The sequence below is a fragment of the Myotis brandtii genome, unplaced genomic scaffold (genome assembly GCF_000412655.1).
Source record: "Myotis brandtii unplaced genomic scaffold, ASM41265v1 scaffold589, whole genome shotgun sequence".
NCBI lineage: Eukaryota > Metazoa > Chordata > Mammalia > Chiroptera > Vespertilionidae > Myotis > Myotis brandtii.
The window spans coordinates 1509027-1534645 of record NW_005370220.1 but is presented as its reverse complement, the minus strand read 5'-3'; the positions used below and the strand labels follow the sequence as shown (position 1 = coordinate 1534645).

General features: G+C 43.2%; 1 protein-coding gene across 2 annotated transcripts in view; it reads right to left on the bottom strand.

Moving 5' to 3' along the window:
• CDK5RAP2 (CDK5 regulatory subunit associated protein 2) overlaps positions 1 to 25619 on the bottom strand; it is a 157074-nt gene that overhangs the window by 111297 nt on the left and 20158 nt on the right. For both annotated transcript variants that reach the window (XM_014550189.1, XM_014550190.1), the window contains exons 4-10: positions 22754 to 22864; positions 18642 to 18718; positions 12106 to 12229; positions 9242 to 9396; positions 4635 to 4797; positions 3496 to 3549; positions 2522 to 2641 (exon numbers count right to left, since the gene is read on the bottom strand). In XM_014550189.1, coding sequence (XP_014405675.1) covers positions 2522 to 2641; positions 3496 to 3549; positions 4635 to 4797; positions 9242 to 9396; positions 12106 to 12229; positions 18642 to 18718; positions 22754 to 22864 — 804 coding nt within the window. The remainder of the gene's footprint in view (positions 1 to 2521; positions 2642 to 3495; positions 3550 to 4634; positions 4798 to 9241; positions 9397 to 12105; positions 12230 to 18641; positions 18719 to 22753; positions 22865 to 25619) is intronic.

Below are 25619 nucleotides of genomic sequence, written 5' to 3'. Positions count from 1 at the left end.
AGCAAGGAAGCCTCATGTTCGCTTCCAGCTGCCTGGCTGCCGGCCGCCATCTTGGCTGACAATTAATTTGCATAAGGATATGCTGATTAGCCAATGGGAAGGGTAGCGGTCGTACGCTAATTACCATGTTTCTCTTTTATTAGTGTAGATAGATGAGCCACCCAACAACCTAGCCTGGCTACTCCCATCTACCTAGAGACAGCCAATAGCTACCAAGTTACACCTAGACTTTGCCAGCACCCAGAACTGCTCCACCACTGGGCCCTGAACTCCATCACAAACTACAGCTACTATTATTAGACACCAGCTCTCTGCTGCATCTGACAGTGGTGATTACTCAAACTCATTCTCTCCTTTAGCTTCTTCAGCACCAGTTTCCTGGTTGGCTTCATTTTCTACAGCCATTCCTTCTTCCGTCTTCTTTGTGCATTCCTCTTCCTGTACCTTCAATTCTGATGTCCCCTGTGGTCCAATCCTCAGCCTTCTTTCCTGCTCTACACTCTCCTTGGATAAGGTGATCAGCTCTTAGAATTTTAACTCACATCTAGACTCACATATAGACTCTCCGATCTATACCTTCAGGCCTAATGAGCTCTCTCTCCAAGCTTTAGACTTGCAGATCTATCGTCTCCTGGACATCTCACCTGGATGGTCCACAGACTCCTCAAAGTCAATACTTTCTAAAAGTCTCATCACTTCCATCACTACCTCCCACCTCACCATCATCCTCCATTTTCCATGCTGAGTTGGTGGCAAGACCATCTCTCTGGCGGTGCCAGCCAGAAGTCATCCTGGACTGGTCCTTCTCTCCATTCCTACGTCTGAACATCATATTTCCCCAAATTTACTTCTAATCTTTAATTAATTTTTTCTTTTTTAGATTGTATTTTTCATTTTAATTTTATTTTTAATTTTATTTTTTCAATTACAGTTGACATTCAATATTATTTTATATTCGTGTCAGCTATACAGCATAGTCATATACTTTTAATTAATTGTTTCTAATTTTATTTCCTGAATTAGCCCCACCCCACCACTCTTGCTTGCTGTGACCACTGCTCTAATGCAGCCTTTCTGAATTAGGTGGCTCTCACCTTGGCTACTGGCCTCCCTGCATCTATTCTCTCCCTCCTACAACCCACTCTCTGGATACAGGCAGAGACCTGGCTAAAATTCAAATGTGATCACACCTATCCCGCTTAAGAGTCTTCAGTGGAGTGTCACCCAAGCAGGGAAACATGAATAGATCCACCACCACCGCTGGTCCCTGGCAACCTCTCCAGCCTCTTCTCTCACCTCACTTAAGTTCTGCACTTGATGCTCTGATGACCTCAAACTGATTTTGATTCCACAAAAACATATCAGGTTCTTTCCCCACTGAATGCCTGACCAATGTTCTCCCCTCTGTATGAAATGGCTTCCTCTTTTCTGTCCTCCTTCCCAACCAACGCCTACTCATCCTTTAAGATTCAGCTCAAACACCTGCTCCTCGAAGCACCAGCCCCCCTTCCCAAATACACACCCTAATCTGGATTAGGACCCCTTTGTTCCACCTCACAGGCCTGTACTTCCCTCAACCACAACACCTTCATTGTCTTTCTTCCCCACTAGGCTTGTGAGCACAGCTAGATTTTGCTTCTCTGTTTCTGTGCCTTCAACTGAGACACAAGATTGCTACACCAATGACAAGAAAACAGCACAGAATCCACCTTGGGTCCCAAAGACAACAACCTATCTAACTACCTTGGCCTTGCCCCTCAAAACTCCTTTATCTCCATTTTCTATTGTCTTTCAAAAGATTAGACCTGCACTGTCCCATACGGTAGCCACAAGTCACCTGTGGCTACTGGGCACTTGAAATGTAGTCAGTCTGACTTGAGATGTGCTGTAAGCATATCTGGACTTCAGATTTTTTTAAATGTTAAAGCCCTAAGCAGGTTTGACTCAGTGGATAGAGCATCAGCCTGCAGACCAGAGACCCAGGTTGGATTCCAGTCAAGGGCATGTACCTTGGTTGCAGGTTTCTCCCCGGCCCAGGCCCTGGTCTGGAGGCAACCAATCAATGTGTTTCTCTCACATCAATGTTTCTCTCTGTCTTTCCCTCTCTCTTCCACTCTCCCTAAAAATCAATGGAATATCCTCAGGTGAGGATTAACAAAAAATAAAAAAATAAATGTTAAATAACTCTTTATTAATTTTGTTTTGTTGATTGGATGTTGAAATGATATTTGTCATATATATTAGCAAATATGTATGACAAATATATTTGCTTCTTTTTACTTTTTTTAATGTGGCTACTAGTAAATTAAAATTACATATGTAACTCACATATTTGCATTGGACAGTGCTGGATTAGACATTCCAAAAGAACTTCTAATCGACTACAGGATCCCTACCCCACTTTCTACAGTCATCTCAGCTCTTTTATAAACCTTTTCCTTAAAGCTAAAAATTCAGGAAAGGACAGGCCAGTCACAGAAGCTAATAAAGAAAAATCTCACTTGAGATCTAGCAGACATACCTCTTTTTCCTTTGACTTTAATGCCATGGTTAGACCCTGAATGGCTTTATCCCTCTTTAAACTATTTTTCTTTTCTGTAGCAATTTCTCTTTCCTTCTCTCTCAGGTCCTCCTGAAGTGCCTAAATTAGATTAGAAAAAGATTCACTAAGTTGATGTGTTCCAACCAAAATGCACAGTATATATCTTTAAGAGCACACTCAAATGCAGTTATTCTATCTTATTCCTGTCAGCCTGTGATTAATGTTTCCAAGTAGAGCTGAACATAGTGGCATCAGCTCCAAGTTACTGTGTTACCGCTCACGGCAACAGGGCTGGGTGAAAGGAAGGGGAGCAGATCAGTTAAGAAGATGACAGCTATTCCTACAGGAAGGACTCCAATGCCTTCTGGAAGTTGAATACAGTCACATCAGAGTCTTTGAAATCATACCAGTTATTTGGGGGGAAATAACAGATCATTAATATCATTCCTTAATGCTACAAAAGCTAGCAGAGAATTTGGTTTGATGGAGACTGAACATATACATTTATAGTCTGAGTTCACGTCTAAAGATACTCACTGCTGCCTCCCTCCCAGGCTATCGTGAGGATCAAATGAGATAATGGATGTGAAAGCACTTTCTAAGTCGACAGGTGCTATACAAATGCCAGCTGCTGAGACTGAGGGACAATGGAGCAAGGGCTTTGGAGTCAGACTGGCAAGTCTGAATCCCTGCTATACTCCAAGCTACGTGACCTTGGGTAGGGACCTCACCGCTCTGAGCCTCACGTGTCACATCTGCACGATGGGCATACCTGCTTCACAGAGTTATTACAAAGACTGAGAACCCCTCTCCACAGTGCCTAAAGCTTGACTGGCAGACAGTAGCATTCAATGAGTGACAGCTATTGCCACACAGAATTATCTATTGCACTCAGAATAAAGCAAGAGGCAAGGATAAATCTTCAACACATTTTTAAAACTGTATCAACATACCTGGATCCTCTCTTCAAAGCGATTTCTCTCCGTGTGGCGCTCCACTTGTGCAGCCTACGAAAAGACATTAATTGGTGCCCAGAAGGGACCCATAATCCAATAGCTTCCCCCGAACAATTAGAATGAGCACCTCATTTACTTGCTGTTCCCCCTGCTGTGGAACTCACCCAAAGTCCCACCCAAGTGAAGAAAAATGTAAAGATGACCACCAGCCCCATAGAGAGTAAACCAAGGGGCAACCGGACAATGAAAAGGGCCTTCGAAAGGGCAGGGCCAAGGAAGTGAGACAGGGTTCAAAGAAGCAGGAGACAAAGAAGCAGCCTGAAACTCATATGTGAGGCTAAGGAAGTCACTGCTGTGTTAGGGACAAAGGAGACCCTGCTCCCTAACGAAACCAAGACTTCCATGAGCATCCAGAATGTCTCTAAGGTGAACATACCACATGCAGCAGCACCCGTGGTCCCACAGGAATGGGAAGGCCTGACTAGGCCTACCTGCCCTTCCAGGTCGTGCCCACCCTCTTCAAAAGAGCTTGCTGTGGAGGCCGCCTAGTGTGGGGAGGGGTCCCGGGCGGCTTTGAGGTCAGTACTAGTAACCCACCTCTTAGAGCCTAGGAAAATATAACAACAACTCTGAGCTGAGCCTGTTTCTAAACTCAATGAGGGACCGTGATCCCAGCCTTGGAAGGTGTGCAGGCGGATGAGATGAAGGGCACACGGAGTCCCTTTGTGTGCAGCACACCCGACAGGGCAGCTGCCTGTCCCCACTGCCTCTACAGTTTCAGACCACTGTTGGCCTTAAGCTGCCTCTAACCACAAAAGGTGAAATGAGAAAGTAACACAATTTTATCCTAAGAAAATCCAAAGGATGAAAATAAGATCAAGTCCCCAGACAACAGCAAATGAACACATCATAAAACAGAGGCAAGCAGGTATGGACTGGTTTTTTAACAAACTCTGTGAACACAAAGCTGGAGGGGAAAAATACGCCAGGCCCCTGACAGGAAGTTTCTGCTGATCTCAGCTGACAGGGCGATGATATTCAGAAGCAGACTGTGGGTGAGCCAGGGGCCTGCATGTGCGTCCCATGGCCCGTGCAGTCTGGTGTGCTAAAGTCCCCTCCACGTCCTGTGGCCTCACCACGGTGTCTCTCTCCTTTTCAGCCCTGCGAGCAGCAGAAAGCCCTCGGAGCTCTCCAGATGACACATTCTCAGCAGCAGGCACCATCTGAGATTTCTCCTCTCTCAGGCGCTGAATTAAAGCTTCTTTGCTCTTCAAAGACAGCCTCAACTCCTCAATCAGTCTAAAAGAGAACAGATTTCAATATTAATTCCACACTGCTCTCTCAGCTCAGTGGAGCAGGAGGAGGTAGGAAATGGGGCCAGACATCTTCAAAGCAGACATGTCCAGTGACTGAACATGAACGAAATCGCATTTTGCAGGTCGGAGACTAAGGGCCAGAATCTGTGTGACATTAACTGTCCCCTCACCTCCAGCCTGGCCCCGGGCGATCCACCCTCTGAGCTACTGGACTATGGTCTGACTGAGTCACACCCCTGCTCGATCGTTCAATGGTCCCCACCACTGACAGCTGTGGATTACTAAATTTTTCCAGCCAAGAAATCTTCTCTCCAAAAGAAATCTGGCACTGAAGGCTAAACAAACATGACCGATAAAGCAGAAATATTCTGGTAAATGTGAAAAACAAAGAACGTCTCTACGAGGCGTCTCAGGGCAAAGTTTAAAATATACTGACTTTCAAGATGAGGAAAAAACTCCTGGGCAGGCAGTCGAGTCCGAGCTTTTAGGGCCGAGATCAGAGGCCCTGCTGAAGCTTCGGCATCACCTCTCACAGGAAAACCCCCCCACCCCACCCCCCATCGCCCTCGGGAGCCACACTTCCAGATCTCTCCAGAAGCCAGGCTGTGCTGGGCCTCTAGACCAGGGTGGGCAACCCCTGGCACACGTGCCAAACATGGCATGTGTGCCAAACACGGCACACCAGTAACTTTTGCTGGCACACGAAACCCTCCCTTATAATCTTTCATTTACAATTTTTTTCTTAATATTGACTTGTTTATTTTTCAGATAAATTCAGTGTAGGTGCATCTTAGATAAATAAATAATTTTACATAACAAGTTATCTTAAAGACCATAGACATGGATTGATGAGAGAGGGGAAGAGCAATTTCTATGCCTCTGCCTTAACTCTCCCTGCCTTCCTAGATCTGACCAGTGTTTTGGTTTCATCCACATACGCTTGTGAATCTTTGTTCTCAGTGATGAATTTTGTTAAGTCTCGTAATAGGAGTAGCCTGACGGATGAAAGTAGTAGCTCATGCATATCTCTGAAGGTCACGAAATATAAACCTGATGTAAAATCTCTGTCATCAGTGATGCAGCAGCAAAAGTCCCACTGATAATATCAAACAGAGTCATAAAGTTTTCTGTCGGACTATCAGTGTACATGTATACATTAAAAAGTAAATGTATTTTTCATCATCATATACTGTGTTTTTGTCGCTCAAATGAATTTTATTATTTCTTCAAGGTTCTTCACATACGTACACCTTAAGAGATATCAAGTAGGCGTAACATGTTCTCAAAAAATTAGGGTTGGCACGCAGAAGAATTTTGAGTCAGAGATTTTGCTGGTTTTGGCACGCACTCACAAAAAGCTTGCCCACCCCTGCTCTAGACCTTTGTTCCCACAGCTCCTGTACCTAGAATGCCCTTCACAACTCCACTACCACCTCCACCTGCTAGACACCCATCATACACCAGACTTCATTAGGGATTATTCTCGGGAAGCTTTGCCAGTCGACACCCCGAGAGCCCCCTTAGGTAGAGCTGAACACACCCTTCTGGAGGCCACCAAATTCCCTCTATTAACTGTTCCCTGACAACAGTCAAATTATTTCAGCTCTAAGCCTGCATCTCCTCAGCTATAAAGTGGGGATAACTTGCTTACGTGGGAGGGAGATAAGCTTTTTAAAAGGGCCCTCCACAGCTCCAGGCATATGACAGAACTCAACAAGTGACAGTTGCTATAATTAGTACTTTTTTGAGCATTCAGTGATTAGCATTTTGTCAAAAGACCTTAAGAGTGTTTGTAGCTAAGCCTAAAAAACAACTTACTGTGGCAGAAAGAGGATAGGTGCCCGGGTGCAGGTGAGGAGGGAGCCAAAAGCAGCTCGAGCACCTGGCACACTGTCTGAACATCTTGTGTCCCCAAAAATGTTGACATTAGGAGGTGTCATTTGGGACGCATTAGGGAGAAAACAAGGTCATGACAGTGGAGCTCTCGTAAATTGCAGTGATGCCTTATAAAGGAAGCTCTAGAGAGATCCCTTGGTCCTTCTGCCAGGTGGGGACACAACGAGAAAGAAGACCTAAAGGGGCCCCTCACCTAACCACGCTGCACCCTGACCTTGGACTTCCAGCATCCACAACTGTAAGAAATAAAGGTATTATTTATAAGCGATCCAGTGTGTATTATTTTGTTACGGCACCAAATGGACTAAGACAACTGGATACAGCGAGAACTGGCAGCGTCAATACAACACCCCCCAAAACTAGGAAAGAGAAGTAAGAGTGCCCTCTAGGGGCTCAACTCTGAAATCATCATATAATCCACTGGAGAGGTAAAGGCACCAAACTGTACTCGAAAACGCATGTGTTGCGTTGTGTGTACCTTCCATCTCGATAAAACTCTTTTTTTAGGTCCTTACAGCAAGGTGCAGCTAGGGATGGAAATGAGCGGGGCAGGCCTGCGGGGACTGCGGCCAAGCAGGAGCGCCGGGCCACCTGAGGGAGCGGCCGCACCCGAGCAATACCACGGCCCATCCTCCCACACCTCTCAGGTTTGCGAGGGAATCTGGAAATTCAGACTCTTACATAAAATTAGATGTTTTTAGTTAAACTCTAAAAAAAACACAAACAGATAAAACATCCAAAGGCCAAACTTGACTGCAGGGCTCTTCACTGTCAACTACCTTAAAGATACAGACTAACTTCAAGGTCATATTGAAGGAAATCAAGTAGCTAAAGTGCACACCTTTGAAAAGGGTGGTGGGGGCCCAGAAAGACAAGGACATCCTCGTGAGGGCCCTGCCCAAAGGCGGGCCAATCTGTGTGGCCAATCTGGATCCACCTCACCAGGGCATGACGGAGACCCTTATTCCAATTCTTCGCTCAGCACTCACCTTCTCACATGGATTTAGCTTCCTAGATAGGCCTGCCTTCAGGGAGGAAACACTGACCTTAGACCCAGGAGAGCTCCACCAGAGGGCCGTGCCCAGAGCGAGCAGGAACCCTGAGTAGGCATCTGGCTGCTCTTAGGTCTCTGGGAGTGTGGCTGGGACACACCTACCCCTGGGACAGACGCATTCGCAGTGCTGACAACTCAGGTTTCTGTGCCTATGCAGCCAGACCTCTAAGAAACCCCAGGAAGACGAAGCCTTTCACAAGGCCCTGACCTGACTACCCATGTCCATGGAGACCCCGCCGCTTGGGCTGGTAAGAACTCAACAAGCATTAATCCTTCCCAAATTCCCTTTTCCAAACAGATGAGAATCCAAGTCTCATCGGGGACCACTTTCCTCTGTAATTACCTTGAAATGAGCCAGACTCCACACCTTTGCACTTGCCGTTCCCTCGAGTGGCAAGGCTTCCTCACCCAACTCCCAGCACTCCTCCTCTGAGAAGCCTTCCCTGCTCCTCACCCAAGCAGAGCTCCCTCCCCTCTGTCACAGCACAGAACCCTGAACTTACCTCCAGCGCCATCTTCCCTTTACATCTGTCCCCTCCTACACTTGGGAATTCCCTATAAGGAAGACAGTGCTCCCCTTTGCATTCCTGGCACCCAACCCAGGCCATGCTCAGTAGGTGGCTAATGAATGAATGTTTATCTCCTCTAATCTGAGCCTTGATCTGTATTCCCAAGTACCACCTGGACTCTCCTCTTGGCTAGCACAATCCTTCAACCCAACATGTCCCAACTGAAAGCTCATCTTCCCACCCCCTCTACCCAAAAACATCTTTCTCCCTTTCTGTCCCACACTCAGCCAACTGCAATACCATCCCACCATTGCTCATCTGGGTGAGGGAGTATCTCGGCAGCCTTTTCCCTCAGCCCCAAATCCAATAAGCCACCAAGCCCTTCAAGCCAACATGTCATTGATTCTACCTTCTAAGTATCTCTCTTATTCTTCTCCATCCCTAGTTCTGACACCTTAGTCCAAACAGCACACATTTTATTCCTGGACCATCAAAGAGCTCTGTACTTGGTGTGCATTGTTTTGGCCCCTTGCACTGTACAAACCTGGGCCCTCAGCCCACATTAAAAGATATGCCAGAAACAGGTCACATAAAATGCACTGGTATTTACTGTGGGGATGTAGACATTAACTGTTCCCTACAAGAAGAGCCACAAGTCTCTTAACAATGTCAAGTAAAACTGGGCGTCTCCTGAGTTACTAACTTGTTTTATTTTATGAACAATGTGAATCTTATGTCCATCAAGATGGTTTTTCCTTCTTTCCTTTGACTACCAGGAAGCTTACAGCCAAGACTGAATGCTAAATTTAGTACCTGAGTAGCAAATTCCAGCATGAAGTTCTATCTACTACCTCTCTCTCTGTCCTCACATTCCTAGTTTCCTTACTGTGGGGAACCAGTAGGAAAGGGGTGGGAAAAGGACTGCCAGATAAATGACTGTCAGGGTATCACAGGGACAAGAGCCAGACCTGTCTTTCTCTTCCAGGACCAGAGCCATGTCCAAGTCCCCCTCGTGCATCTTCTTCATCTCTGAAAGCTTGTTTTCCAAGCTCAACCGAAGAGCCTTCTCCGTTTCTGTCCCTGCAAAGGCCTTTTCCAGTTCTGCTTGGGCGGCTTTCACATCCTAGAGTTAAATTAAATGCATTTGATGCAATTTTTCAATACAATTGGGAACACTTTGAAAGGAAATTGGATTAAAATATAAATATTTATGACTTTTTCTCCGGCACATTTCCCCTCCCTGAATTGTACTCTACATGGGGAGAATCAGTAATAAATACATTTGCCAGCCATCTTTCCTTCTTGTATCCTGAAGAGTAATAGGCATTTCCAATGGAAAAGACTCAACTATATAAGAACTGTTGTGGTTTTGAAAAATCAGATCAATATTTACAGCTCGATGAGAACAAGGAGTAACGTACCTCTCAATACTTAAACATACATATATTCCAGAGTCACCACAATCTCCAAACAAATTCATTCCATACCCCACCGCCCCCTCAGTTTTTTGTGGGGTTTTTTCAGATAATGACGATACAACTCTAAGTACATTTTCTCCATCTCCAAAGTGATTTAGGTGGTGTAAAACTCTATGTTCTTCCTGAGCACTCACAGAGGCCGACGAGGAAATTATCTAAGTCATGCAGGCAGCGTCTGTGTTAGGGGAAAGGCCCTGCTGCTCATGAAAGTGACCCGGAATCAATGGGCATCTCTGACTGCTCATGCCAACTGCCTCTGACTGCATCACAAAGATGAAAGTCAAATCAAACCAGGTTCAAAACCCAGCTCCCACTTATTTGCTGTGTGACCTTGGATAGTCACTTAACCTCTCTGAGACCCAGCTTCCTAATGACCATCTCGTCAGAGAATTGTTGTGAGGCTGTCAAGTGCCTGCTGCATCTCGGGAAACTCAAGAAAAATGTGACTTCCTCCTCCCCACCTTTTCCCTCCTGGGCCTCCTGAACGCTGTCTCCCCAAGAGGCGTGCCTGTCAATCTCAATGACAGCTGGGAAAAATCATTTCCCAATATTTTGAGACAACAAACAACGAAGCCTATTATTCAGTGGGAGCTTACTCAATGCCAGGCTTTACAAGAAGCTGTTTATATTTTCTTTGATTCTCAGTCAAGCCTAAACACTGACATAGAGAGACAGATTACTGCAGTTTACAATGCAGGCTCTGCAGCCAGACCACCAGGCACTTACTGCCTGTGTCACCTTAAGCAAGTGACTCAGCCACTCTGCTGGTCATCATGTTCTTCTTTCTGTTGTTAAAGGATGATATAGCATTTACCTCCTAGGTTTGCTGAGGGGATTACCTAAGTCAATATATGTAAAACGCTGAGAAGGGTGCTCACATGTGGTAAGCCCTCCACAAATTGTTAGTACTGCTGTTGTTATTACAATTACTAGCCAAGCAGGTATCACTAGCCTCGTTTTACAGAGGCAAAGGCTCAGGGAAGGCAAATGCTTTATCCAAGGTGACAAAACTAGTAAGTGACAGAACAGGGATTGAACCCAGCACTGTCAGTTACACTGGCAGCCCAACACACTGGGAGGCACTTACTGGGAAAAATAAGATGAATGAGCAAGATTATGTTAAGTCTCTTAAAAGTCTCACCACCATCTTGTTTGTTTGTTTGTTTTAATCCTCACCGAGGATATTTTTCCATTGATTTTTTAGAGAGTGGAAGAGAGAGGGAAAGACAGAGAGAAATATCGATGTGAGAGAAACACATTGACTGGTTGCCTCCTGCACGCACCCCAAGGAGGGCCCAAGCAAGGGAGGAGCCTGCAACCAAGGTACATGTCCTTGACCGGAATCAAACCCGGGACCCTGGGATCCACAGGCCGACTGAGCCAAACGACCTAAGGCAGTCTCACAGTCATCTTAACTAAAATTCAGAACTTGGGCTCAGAACCCCTTCTTTTGGTCCCAGCTCTACCACTAATGACGAGGACTACTTTCTCCCCTTCTCTGAGCCTATTTCCTCATCCATATGATCGACCTAATATCTATACACGCTCATGAACAAGGGCTGAACTGAACATCATGACTGAAAAAGGCCATTGTTAGCTGCAAATTACAGTACAAATGTATTCACTCTTTGTATCCAGAAGCACTCTTTGGCGCCATTTCTCCTCCTACCTGCTTAGAAAAATCAGGGTTGCAGGTAGAAAAAGTGAGATGAAACAACAGACTTCAAAGACCAAGAACTAAATAATTAGTTTAGCTAATATTAGCTTCAATGGAGGAAACCTGTGTAATACCTAGGACGCATCTGACTAGAATCAGGAGGAGGAGCTACATACAGAGCCTCCAGACAGGTCCTCAGTCAACACCGGTGGATGGTGGCGTGGAGGCTGGACACGCAGGGCGGAGCTGCACGGACACACAATGACCTACAAGTCAGAAAATCTGGTTCCAGGCTCAGCTAATGTAGGGTGAGTGGCTTCCCTCTCTGGGCCTCAGTTTCCTCCTCAGTGAAATAAAGGCACTAAACTAGATAATAAGAAGAGTGGCGTAGCAAGAACACGGGGTTTAGAGACAGCAGTCTACATTTAAATGCAGGATTAAACCTGGACTGGTTAGTATTTCTCTCCATACCTCAGTGTCCTCATCTATAGAAATAAAATAATAATGGCCAGTTTGCAGGGTGAAAGGGTATAAATTCTTTATGTCAAGCGTCTCTGATGGAGTTGGAACCCCGGAGATATTCAATGAGGATGGCTCTCGTGTCTGCGGAAGTTTATGAGGAAAGAAACACAATTCTGCCCACTCCGTTATTAACCCACTGAAAGAAACACACTCTCCACGGGGTCTCCAGACTTGCCTCTTCCAAAAGGAATATCCTTTTGGTTAGGAGATCTTCGACCTGCTGCACCTTCTTCTGAGCATCTTCTTTCACCCGCCGAACTTCTGAGCCTCCCCCTTCAGCGAGGCTCTCAACTGCTTTGCTGCAAAATGAGGCAAATAAGGATGACAGTCAGGTAGTGATTTTAATCACCCCAAGAAACAACAAATCCCCCCACGGGCCTGTGCTGAGCTTCTTTTTTATTTTAATTAATATTTGTAACTCAAAAACACTGACCATATAATATATAAATGCATTAAATCAACATGTTGTACCCCTTAAACTTGCAGAATGTTAAATGTCAATTATGAGTCAATAAAAATACAAATTTAAAAACAAAGTAAGTATCATCTATATATCATCACAATTTTATTGCTTAACACACTAAAACACCTTTTGTGTCAATAAATACAAATGTGTATCATTTTTAAAGACTATGTAATAATTTGCTATATGAAATGTACTATATTAAATCAACCCCTATTTTTAAAACATTTAAATTGCTTCTGATTTTATATAATTGTCCGATAACACTTACAAAGCTCTGAGAACAGTGGCCAAAGTACTCAACAAAGTATTCAACAAATGTCAGTGTTATTGTTTATTATTACTAGTATAAGCAATGTTGTGATGAAAAAGCATCCTTGTATGCAAACTATCCAGTGATTTCCTTAGGGTCAATTCCTAGAAAGGGAATTACAGGGTCAAAGTGTAAGTATTCTTTTAAGACTTTTTTGACAGCTATTGCCAAGTTTCCCACCAGGAAACTTCCAACAAAGCACACCTCCACCAGTGGTAGGAAAGGTGGAGAGCTGACTTGACAAACCAATGTACACAGAAAGTATGTAACAAATGAATCTGAGGGATAAAGGTTGGTATGCTTCAGCAGGAGGAGAAGCATTTTATTTTATTTTTAAATTTTATTTATTAATTTTTGAGAGAGAGAGAGAGAAAGACAGAGACACAAAGAGAAACATCGATTTGTTGTTCCATTTATTTATGGATCACTGGTCGACTGTTGCATGTGTCCCGATCAGAACTGAACCCACAACCTTGGCATATCAGGACGATGCTCTAACCAACTAGCTACCTGGCTGGGGCTTGGAGGAAAAGCATTTTAAATACAGCACACTGCTATGTGTGAGCACTAGCTACTACTTAGGGCATGAGGAGAAGAGAGCACGCAAGCAGCCCACACTTCATGTTACTCTAACATGAAATGCAGACTTCACATCACTGTGGCACCACGGAATAAACATTCTGTCCTCCTGACAGGCAGTGGTGGGGATAGCACACCGAAATCAGACGAGGACCACAACCACTGAGGCCTCTCATCTGCTTCTCCCCAGAAGAGAAAGTGTCAGATATGAATTTGGGAGACCTGTACTCAGAGCAGTTCTATTGGGTTTCTAAAATGATTGTGGGTTTCCAGAAGGCAGAATAATATAAGGAAATGGCTCCACCTAAAGCTGGTTTCTCAGAAAACTGCAATAGGACAAATCTATTCACCACCAGCCTCCCAAGCCCTGCGTTAGGGGTATGTAAGACTTTTCCGACCAAGAGCCATGTGATCAGACATGCACATGCACGGGCCATGTGAATTTTTGACTGAGAACAATGGAAAGTCAAGAGGGCCATACTTGCTGTCCAAGCCTCAGACACGAACTGCCTGCAAATAAAGGCTTTATTCATATCTTGTTTCCTTTCACCAACGAGCCTTCACAAGGCCCCAGTGTCATGATATCATTTTAATGGAATTCAATGTGGACAATTGGGAAGAAAGAACATGGGCTCTGAAACAGAAGAGATCTGCTTCCAAATCTGTACTCTATTATGTCCTCAGTGTGACTCTGGGTAAATTACCTCTTTCACCTCAGTTTCCTCATTTGAAAAACGAGGTGATGCCCTCTTAGAATTAATGTGCTAGCACATGCGGCAGCGAAAGCACGGGGCTCCTTCCTCTCTGATCTGAGTGCTGCAGGACAGCCTGTGGTCCCCGCGGCCACCGCAGCGCTGCCTCTGCTAAGATGCTGAGCAGCCTCATTCTACCCTCCGCTGGTGTCCCAGCTGAGAACAGATCGTCCACTGGCCTGAACTAAGACCAAAGCTGCCACTTCCTGATTAATGCCACCAAGCGTCCTGAGCCCCGTCCCTCAGCTCACTTCTTGACCAGTACTGTAGGGAGTTCACATGACTCACAATCATTTCTGCCACTTCTCAAGAGGGCATTCTACATGGCTGCAAGAATTCTGGACTAAAGGGGAGGAAATGGGGGACAGTTGTAATAGTGTCAAGAATAATTAAAAAAAAAAAAAAAAGAATGTCAAGAATAATTAAAAAAAAAAAAAAAAAAGAATTCTAGAAAAGAAGCTTTTCCTTCCTGAGCCTTGGATACTGAATTTTCCAGTCCTCAATTTCCTCAAACCACCACTAATGTTTTAGCCCTTGGGCTTCATAGAGCCTCCTCTAGCAAATGGCTCCATTACCCTTCCCCTACCCTCGACTCCACCCAGCGGGTGCAAATATACTGGCTCCCTCCTGTCCGCCCAGATCAAACCTTAGTGTTTTACAGTCAGCATCACACACATTGTCAAAAGGCCGACTACAATTTTTAACAAGTAACGGCATTATTCAGTTTGTTTGCATTTTAGTTATACCAATAAAATATACACCCAATAATAAATGTTCCAACTTTTCATTTATCATCTTTGTATTTTACAGTTACTGTAGCAATAAAATTTATACTCAGCAGTATGGTGCAATTTTCCTCTACTAATGGAATTATTATTTTTGTTTGTGTTTTAAAGCTACAGAGATAAAATTCACTCCTGCCAATATGTCTGCTTCTGGTTTTAATGTCCTCTTATGGTAACTGAAAAATAGAACAATGGAAAATCAGCGAACATATATGTTTACTTCACAGCGAGGCAGAGTGGGCTCCAGAGCCAGATCAGCCCCAGCTCTGTTGCCAACTTGGGCAAGTTCCCTCACTCCCCTGAGCCCCGTTTCCTCTTCACTCAAATGGGAATACTGGCTGCCTCACAGAACTGCTGTAAAGTCAGACGCATAAAGCATGTCAAGTGCCAGGCACAGGGTTAGGGGCTAAGAAGGATCTCAATAAATGTTAGTTCCCTCCCTCTGCCCTTTCCTTCCTCATAGAATTTGGGCCAACAGACAAGACAGAGAGCAAGACCTAAGGAGAGGAAAGCGGTCTAATCCAGTTTTCCACCCAGTACAAAAGAGAACTTCTATAAACACCACCCTCGCTACTCTTGTTAACCATCAACGTTTCCTCTTTCTGTTCTAATTATAGTTCTTTGGAGAAAAACAGGGGCTTTTCCCATATCCACCCCCCAACCCCCACCCATAAAAACAACCATAAAACTCAAAAAGGGAGTTGAGGGCATTAATAAAAGCTATTTTTCCATCAACAAGGTTGTATCACACACACACTGCCAAGTGCCGGGCAGGTAGAGGTCAAGGGAAAGGCAGGCCATTGAGCAGGTCTGTGGTAGATGGTGTGCGTATCCTATGGCAGGTCATCTGCACAAAAGCCCTAGGATGTAGGAACGACTGAGAAGCCAAGGCTCGGAGACCACAGTCCTACCTATTGGTAGAGCCAACCCAGAGCCCGCCCTTTCCACTGCCCAATACTCCACCAAGGAAGAGGCCCTTGGCTTAGATGTACAATCATGTTGAAGAAATGAGAAACACACATGAAAATTAAAAAGAATCTGAAACCTCATGCTGGACCAGAAGTCACAAACTTGAGTTCTAAGCCAGCTCTGATCTTTCTGGCTGAGGGATGTTAGTCATGGCCCTTCCCTTCTCCAAACTTAAATTCCCTCCTCTCTCACGAGGCTTTCCTCAAGATTTGATGAACTCTCAGGATAACGATGGAATGCAAATAGATGTGAAAGTGTTTTATACACTGAAAAGTGCTATCCACATATGGGATTGTCATTATATGCCCAAGAAGTTTGTGAAGAGACCGATGTGGGCTGAGGCAGCCACATGGGATTCAACAGAAACCTGTATTAAGGGTGGACAACAGGAAAGGCACAGGGACTGGGAGGGCTGGGCAGGGAAGAGGTCTGCCAGGGCAACGGTAGAGTAGCAGGAACAGGAACCCTTTCTAGTATCTGTGAACTGTGTTTGGGATTAAAAATTGGTGGAGAGAAAGCTGGAGCAGCTAGTCACTGTGAGCATTCTGAAACAGAGCTCATGATCTGATCCCTAACCTATCCTTGCCAGCTCCCTTCCCATCCACCAAGTCCTGTTCATTTTGCTTCCTAAGTGTCTTTCCAATCCACCATCTACCTCCGTCACTAATCTGTCACCTACACTACTGTACTAGCCTTCTCACTCTTCCACTCCCTCTCCCTCTACCAAACATTTCCCATTCAGCCTCCAGAGCGACCTTTTAGAAAACAAAACTCTAATTGTATCAGTTGCTTAAAACCCATGATTGTTTTTTCTTTGATTTTAGGATAAAGACCAAAATTTCTAATCAGGCCTCCAGACACTGCAAGATGAGGCTGAGCCCCCTAGGCAGATTCTATTTCCTCGACCTGCACATTTCTTTCCCTTTAAACACTTTTCACCACCCTTTCACCTGGTTAATTCCTACTGACCTCTCAGACCTCATCTCAAATGCTACTTCCTCAGGGTCTCTTCCCTGCTATCTATCTATATATATCAGGGGTCCTCAAACTACGGCCCACGGGCCACATGCAAATACAAATATTGTATTTGTTCCCGTTTTGTTTTTTTACTTCAAAATAAGATATGTGCAGTGTGCATAGGAATTTGTTCATAGTTTTTTTTTAAACTATAGTCCGGCCCTCCAATGGTCTGAGGGACAGTGAACTGGCCCCGTTTAAAAAGTTTGAGGACCCCTGATATATATAAAAGCCTAAGCAACCGACCGACTGGCCCATAGCTATGACATGCACTGACCACCAGGGGGACAGACGCTCAATGCAAGAGCTACCGAGCCACAGCAACTTTGCAGAGCGCCCTCTTGCACTCCGGGACCTCTCGGGGGATGTCAGACTGCTGGTTTCAGCCCGATCCCCACAGGCCAGGCCAAGGGACTCCACTGGTGCACGAATCCATGCACCAGGCCTCTCGTAGACATATACTTAGGTATCTACTCCCGCTGCTATAAGTTCTCACAGCTCACTTTATTTTTTTCACGGCTCTTCTCCCAGTTTGCATTGATATATTTATTATTGAAGTATTTGATCCCCATCAGTCACACTAGAATGTAAGCCCCATGTGCCTGTCTGGCTCACCACTGCATCCTCAGGAGCTGAGGCCAGTGCAGCACAGAACAGCTGCTTAATAAATATTTTCTGAATAAACTGGTAAATAAGATCAGACCAAAGGGCCTTAAACACTAGTTTGGGCAGTTTGGAGAATCTTTGCATACAAAGCACTCTGCCTTGCATGCTGGCATGAGGAGTGTGCATAGCCTTGGTGAGTCTGGGCTTCCATATGTACATGCTTGACTAAAAACAAGTCCAAGTCAAGACCTGCAGCAGGCAGGGCACTGAGTATAAAACAAACCGAATTCTACTACTGACTTTCAGGCTTGGTAAAGTTGATTTGACTCCCTGCCTAGAGAATGGTGAGTGATGTGCCTCTAAAAAAAACTACAACAAAAATTAAAAATGTGTTAACCTGGTTTATTCATTTATTCATTTATTCATTCATTCATTCATTCCCTCAGAAAATACTACACATGCGAGGTCAAGCCAGGGCCTTCAGAATCCCTTTAAACCTCTAGGGCAGTGGTTGGCAAACTCATTAGTCAACAGAGCCAAATATCAACAGTACAACGATTGAAATTTCTTTTGAGAGCCAAATTTTTTAAACTTAAACTATATAGGTAGGTACATTGTTATTAACTTAATTAGGGTACTCCTAAGGCTTAGGAAGAGCCAAACTCAAGGGGCCAAAGAGCCGCATGTGGCTCTCGAGCCGCAGTTTGCTGACCACGGCTCTAGGGTTTTTACAGAAATGAATGAGTTAATGATACACTTTAAGATCTGGATGGATCTCACAAATATATTGCTGAGGAAAAGGACCAGACATATAAGGGTGCATGCATAGTATATGATTCCATTTCTAAAAAGTTCAAAAGGGGTAGAACTAAAGGTGATACTACTGGTCAGCAAAGTGGTCATCTTTGTGGCAGAAGGGTAAGTTCCCAGAGCACAAAGGGGACTTTTAGGGGGCTGGTGATGTGCTGGTTTCTGATCAGGATGGTGGCCCCACAGGTGTGTCTGCTTAGTGAAAATTCATTCTACTACATGTACAAGATCTGTTCATTTTCCTATAAATTTTAAGTTTGTTGAAAAATAATTAAATAAAAATGAAGCCTCCTCAGAGCTCAGCTGGAGAACAAGTGGCTTAGAAAGCACAAGGTTCTATTTCACTGACCCACTTAGCCGCCACCATCAGAACCCCTGGGCTACCCGCAAGCTTATGACAGGATGACAGGTACTCACGAGGCTTTGATGAGCAGCTGCTCTCTCTCTTGGAGCTCACGCTTCAGACTTTCTACTTCCACCTTGAGCTCGATATTCTTTCAGACGAGATTAGGGGGGGAAAAAGAAACAGTGTAAAAACACAGGACAAACAAATGTCTACCGTGGGGAAACGGCTTTCGGCGTGGACTGACTACGCCATGCTCGTAATAGGCAGCCATTAGATTCAAAATCTCATTAGCCTCAGGGCACTGGGAAAAGGGAATTATTAAACACTGGTGGTCTCCAAAGAAAGCCCCGGATTTCTCAAGACTTGAACAATTATGTAAATTTTCCAAGCTTCTAACAGCCAGAGCATTCAAACATTGAGGCATAAATGTCATACAAGAGAGGCCGATTTAAAAATTGTTTGCCCTCCACCAAGCAAATTTACAAGCAATTTCGCAGTTTGCCTTTACCATTCTAAGGCAATTACTTCTGGTTGTTTACCATCATGCATGTCCTGGTTGTAGAAGTGGAAACATTTTACAGCTTAAAAAAAATAAAACATGTGGCTGGATAAATGGGAACTCGTCATTGCCTATCTCCTTTCAATCTAAGATTTCAGGATATTCACTTACAAAAGAGCCACAACCACGCAGGGCAAGCTGTCAGTAAGGGACACCACAATGTTCTCCAACCAACCATCTTCCTCTTAATTGACTGGAAGGAAGGGAGTCACACATGGCCTTGGACTCATCATTCACATGAGAATCCAAAGACAGAGTCTTTGGCAAGTGGATCACAACGTGAGACAGTTGGGGCAGTGGATGCCTTCTCAAACCAGTCCACAAATGTATCCCAGACGTAATATTAGATGAATTTACATAGTAGAAACAGGGATATGGGTGCACGGTTTGCAGAGAACTGCTATAAATCTAGGTTTCCTTTGAAATCTTGCTCCTGTTTTATTTTAGTAACTCGTGCCAATTTTACATTCTACTCCACAAAACATGTTCATCATTTTAAATAAAAATAACACATCCAGCCCAACTGGTGTGGCTCAGTGGTTGAGTGTCAACCCATGAACCAAGAGGTTACCAGTTCAATTCCCACTAGGGGCACATGCCCAGGTTATGGAATCAGTCCCCAGTAAGTATTGTGCAGAAGGCAGCTGATCAATGATTTTTCTCATCATTGATGTTTCTCTCTCTCCTTCTCCCTTCCTCTGTCTAAAATTAATAAAAATATTTTTTAAAAACATAAAACTTCCAGTAAAATTTATAATCTCAGAGGACATCCCTCCCTCCTTTCAGCCAAATAGCTGTAGGATATACCCAGGTTGAGAAGTCAGCCAGAAAGGCAAGGTCATGGGCTTGAGACCAGAAGGACGTGGGTTCAAATTCTGCCTCCACTCTTCACCAAGAGGAAACTGCAGTAGTCAGTAAATGCTCATGTATTAATTCCTTCACTTCATAGACATTCACCAGTCCCTGTGATGGGCCAAGCACTGGGCTAAGCACTGAGGACCCTGCTATACAAGGCAGACACAGCCTGCCTTCATGCTAACGTCAAACAGAAACTTGGAAGTGTGAGCCTGTAACTGTCTGCAGAAGCACAAGCCCAGGATGTGAGGATGTAAGGTTTCTCCTCTCAGTTCCCCATGTGGCAAATGAAAATCAATAAGCCACCTGACATGGGAAATTTTAGGACTAAGCGAGCTAACGAATGAGAGCAGCCTAAAGACAAGGCTCAGAATGTATTATTGTCTTCAACACCAAACAACAGGAACTAAAGAAGTCATCCATGCAGCAGAACTTTTTCCAGAAGAACGTGATCTTTGATAAAGGACACTGAGTGACAGTGCACAATGTTTTCAACTGCGGTTTTGTGAAAAAAACAGAAACACCCTTCAACTGAGGATTCCTTGCCAGTCTCAGAAGGGCAGAGAACTGTGTAAGAGCTGATAGCACAGATTCTGAGTGCTATACTCTCTGATGAATCAACTGGCACTCCAGCCTAGCGAATTTAAAAGAACAGAGAGCTAATGTGTCCACTAGACTATTTTTCACAAGCCCAACACCTTAAGTTATAAACTTATATACATGGAAATCATTATTTCGAAACCAAAAATCAAGATACCTTATTAGCATAAAATGAAATATCATTATAAAAAAAGAATAGCCTGGTCAGGTGGCTTGGTTAGTTGGAGCATCATCCTGTACACTAAAGTGTTGAGGCTTCAATTCCCAGTCAGGGCACATGCCTAGGTTGTGGGTCAATCCTCAGTCAGGATGCATATGGGAGACGACTGATTGATGTTTCTCTCTCACATTAATGTATCTCTCTCTCTCTCTCTCTCTCTCTCTCTCTCTCTCTCTCCCCCCCTCTCTCTCCTCCCCCCCCGCCCCGTTCCTCTCTCTAGATTCAATAGAAAATATGTCCTCAGGTGAGGATTAAAAACAATTTTTTAAAGAAGACAGAGGCTCTTAAGCCACTATCAAGAAAAGATATCCAAGATATTGTTAAGGAAAAATGCAAGATACAGAACAGAACATGCTTGCATTTATATAAAAAGGGGTTTATATATACACGCGCGCGCACACACACACACACACACTTGCTTTTCTAGACATAAAATATCTTTGCCTGAGGAAATAACACTATTGGTTAGACCTAGGGGACTAGAAGACAGGGTAGAAGAAAATCTTTCAGTGTATACCTTTTATGCTTTTTAAATTTTGAACCATGTACACCTAAATAAAAACTTCAATTGCAATAAAACTGCAATAACATCAGGTCATCTAAGCAGACAATGGAAAAGAATAGCTGAAAGAGCGTGGTGCAATGAGGTAGGCAGCCCTGGGTTCAAACCCACCGCACATAGTAGCTATGATATCAAGCAAGTCACTGATCTTCCCTGAGCTTCAGTGTCCTCTCCTGTAGGTGAGGATCAGCCCCGCTGCCAAGGGCTCTCTTGAGCATTAACATAAGGTGATGATGTACAAAGGCCCAGGACAGTGCCTGACCTTGCAAAGGCAATTAACACGATTTGGCTTCTTATCACCCTACAAGTTCTGAGGCAGAAGATAACCATACTTACATATAAAATGTTTTAGGCTACTGGTTTGTCTTTAACATTTTGATTGCATCACCACTTCCTTCCAGAAAAGGGGACGCCCTCATTGTCTTTCCACCCTCACAATGAAGGAAAAACATTGTGTCCTAAGGGACAAGGGAGCTTTTCAGTTCTTGAAAAGCCTCAGAAGTACAGTACAATCCCTCTTCAAGACAAGCCCATTTAAGTTCATCCACTGAAACTCAAGCAGAGTTCCTTTTCCTCCTTCAAAAGTTCCCACTGGTGCAAACTTCAGAAGAGAAAAAATGGAATAATTCCCAGGCCAAGGGCTAATCTACTGGAGAAAGCCAAGAAATGGGCACTGAGATATTGTTTGTACTCATGCCTTTTCAAGAAAGCCAAGTTCTTTTTTCAACTTTCAGAACCAAGGTCTGTTTTCAGGCAGAGGCCTGCAGGCCAAGACTTCAGATGGAAATTGATGTTTTTTCTGACAGTTAGTTATAAGCAAGCACATAAAGCACACAGAAGAGGCACATCACAGAAACACTGACAATCCTAACTCTCAGCTGCCCATGGAAGTCTCCGTGAGACAATGATGGTAACTGCCAGCACTGACTGTGTGCTGGGGCTTTTCATCTGTCCCCTCATTTTAATCCACACTAATAACCCTATGACACAGTGATTATCACTCCTCTCTGGACCAAGCCCAGAGAGCTGACATGACTTGCCTACAGTTAGGCAAATTAGTTGATAACAATAAGATGCAATTCCACAGACATTCTATCATTTCACTGTCTTTGTCTAAATTATAAATAAATTTTAAAAGACAACAGATATAGAAAATCAGAAGCCCAATTTTAGGAAGAGAAAAAGACTCCTTTAAAATTAATCTTGTATCTCTTTGCTTAATATTAAGGTCATCCTATTACCTTTATGCTCCTCATAATCAATTCAAACTAAATGAAGGCAGCTCCATCTACTCATGCTAACTCTGAGCGTAAACATTAATCAAATTTCTGCTTGGAGGACTTTGAGGAAAGACACCAGGGATGGCAGCGAGAAGTAGGACACTCACAGTTTTATAGATGTGTTCTGTGGGGCCATGAAATTCCTGTTGCATTCGTTCTTCAAGGAAATAGATGCGAAGCTTTAGGTTAAAGTTTTCTTTCTTCAATTCAGTGATTTGCTGGAAAATAAGCACAGATGGGTTATCAAAATAAGGTCAAAGGGATGTTACCTACATTAATTCTCAGAGCTCCCGAGGCTACAAATGGATTCAAATGTTACATACTAGAGAAAGCTTACCTTTGCTATAATTGTACCAACCCAGAACTAAGTGGTTCCCTCTAACCAATCTGAGCATCAGAATAAATAACGACCAAGTAAAGAAAGAATTCAAGATTTCACACTGACAATAAGTAAAGAAAGAAAGGAAAAGAAGAGAGAAATCTGTTATTTACAATATAAATCCAGTTAATAAATGTAGAATAATAGGAACAGAAAATCACCATTACACAACCACTATAGTAATAATTGACTCAGGTGAGAATCCTTAATGCTAAAAAATTTAGATGAAAGATCACTGGACAGCATGATATTCATTCACACGGTCTCAAGCTATCACCCCACAGATGGCTTATTAATTACAAAAGGAAAAGGTACATTTAAAATTAAGAAACCTATCAGAGACCACATTAATCAAGAGCATATACAGCCCTGGCTGGTGTGGCTCAGTTGGTTAAACCTCATCTGGTGCACCAAAGGGTTACTGGTTCAATTCCCGGTCAGGGCACATGCCCAGGTTGGGGGCTCGATCCGAGGTCCAAATGCATCCGGGTGCGTGTAGGAGGCAGCCAATCAATGTTTCGTTCTCTCTCCTTCTCTCTTCCTCTCTCTTTCAAATAAATAAAAACTAATTTTTTTAAAAGAGCATATATAGTTGTCCCTCAGTATCCACAGAGGATGGGTTCCAGGAACTCCCATGGAAACCAAAATCAGTAAATGCTCTCACCGTTTACATAAAATGGTGTAGTATTTGAATATAACCTATATTTTAAAAAATATTTTCAACCAAAGTATTTTTAGTTGGTTGAATCCAGATGCAAAACACACAAATATGGAGGGCCAACTGTAGTTAAAATCACCCTGATAAGACAAACTGACATCTCGTGCCTCCTGAAATAAATCACTGAAAGGAAGCAATTTCACTTAAAATACTTCTGCCCTGAATCTAATCAAAAGTTGTTGATCAGACACATCCAAATTGAAGGACTTTCTGCAAAACAACAGGCCTGGACTCTTCAAAAATCTTAATGACATTTGTGGAATATAATGAACATTATAAACTGATGAACAAAAATAGATACAGAGACAAAGAAGCATCGAACAGACTGTCAAACTTCAGTGGGAAGGCAGGGGAGGGGTTGGAGGTGGGGATAAGAGATCAACCAAAGGACTTGTATGCATGCATATAAGCATAACCAATGGACACAGACACTAGGGGGTGAGGGCATATAGCGGGGAGGGGGGGGAGGTCAATGTGGGAAAAAGGAGACATATGTAATACTGTATGTAATACTTTAAACAATAAAATAAAACTTTAAAAAAATCTTAATGACAATCTTAAGTAAAAAATGGTTAGGGAACTCTTCCAAATAAATGAAGTACTGCCCGGCAGGTGTGGCTCTGTGGTTGAGCATCAACCTATGAACCAGGAGGTCACAGTTTGATTCCGTCAAGGCATGTGCCCAGGTTGCAGGCTCGATCCCCAGTGGGGGCTAGCAGATGGCAGCCGATAAGTGATTCTCTCTCATCATTGACATTTCTATCTATCTCTCCCTCTCCCTTTCTCTCTGAAATCAATAAAAATATTTTTTTTAAAAGCAGGCACATAGTGCAATATATAGACCTTGTAACATAGAAACCCACCCCTGAAACCTGCATGTTCACGTTGACCAATGTAACCCCAATAAATTTAATAAATAAAAGTAAATAAATAAATGGAAGTAATAGAGGCATGACAACTAAGTATAATAAAATCATACAGTGAATCTTGAACTTAAAAGATAAAGCTATGTGAAGATAACTGAGGAAATATGAATAACAACTTTATATTAGATAATAGTGTGATTTTGTAAGAGAATATCCTAAGTAAGAAATACATGCTGAAGTCCTTAAGGGTGCTATCAAGATGTCTGCAACTAACTCTCTAATGAATGAAAAGAAAGGAATCCACCAAAAAATTATTACAACTAATAAATGAATTCAGTCAAGTTGCAGGATACAAAATTAATATTCAGAAATATGTTGTGTTTCTATACACAAATAATGAACCATCAGAAATTAACATAACAACCCCATTTATAATTGCATCATAAAGAATAAAATACCTAGGAATAAATTTAACCAAGGAGGTAAAAGACTTGTACTCTGAAAACTACACTGATGAAAGAAACTGAACAAGATTCAAGTAAATGGAAGGCTATACCATGCTCATGGATTTGAAGAATCAATATCACTAAAATGTCCACAGTACCCAAAGCAATCTATAGATTCAATGCAATCCCTATCAAAATGTCAATGGCATTTTTGACAGAACAGAACAAAGAATCCTACAATTTATCACAAAGGACCCTGAATAGACAAAGCAATCTTGAGAAAGAATTACCAAGTTGGAGGTATTATGCTCCCTGATTTCAAACTATACTATAGAGCGATAATAGTCAAAACAGACACATAGATCAATGGAATAGAATAGAGAGCCCAGAAACAAACTCACACTTATATGGTCAATTAATTTATGACAAAAAAGGCAAGGTAAAATTATATAATTTTTAGAAGAATACATAGGGGCAAATCTTTGAAACCTAGGGCTCAGTAGAATTATTAGATATAACAGTGAAGGCATCATCCATCAAAAAAAATATTTAATCAATAAATTG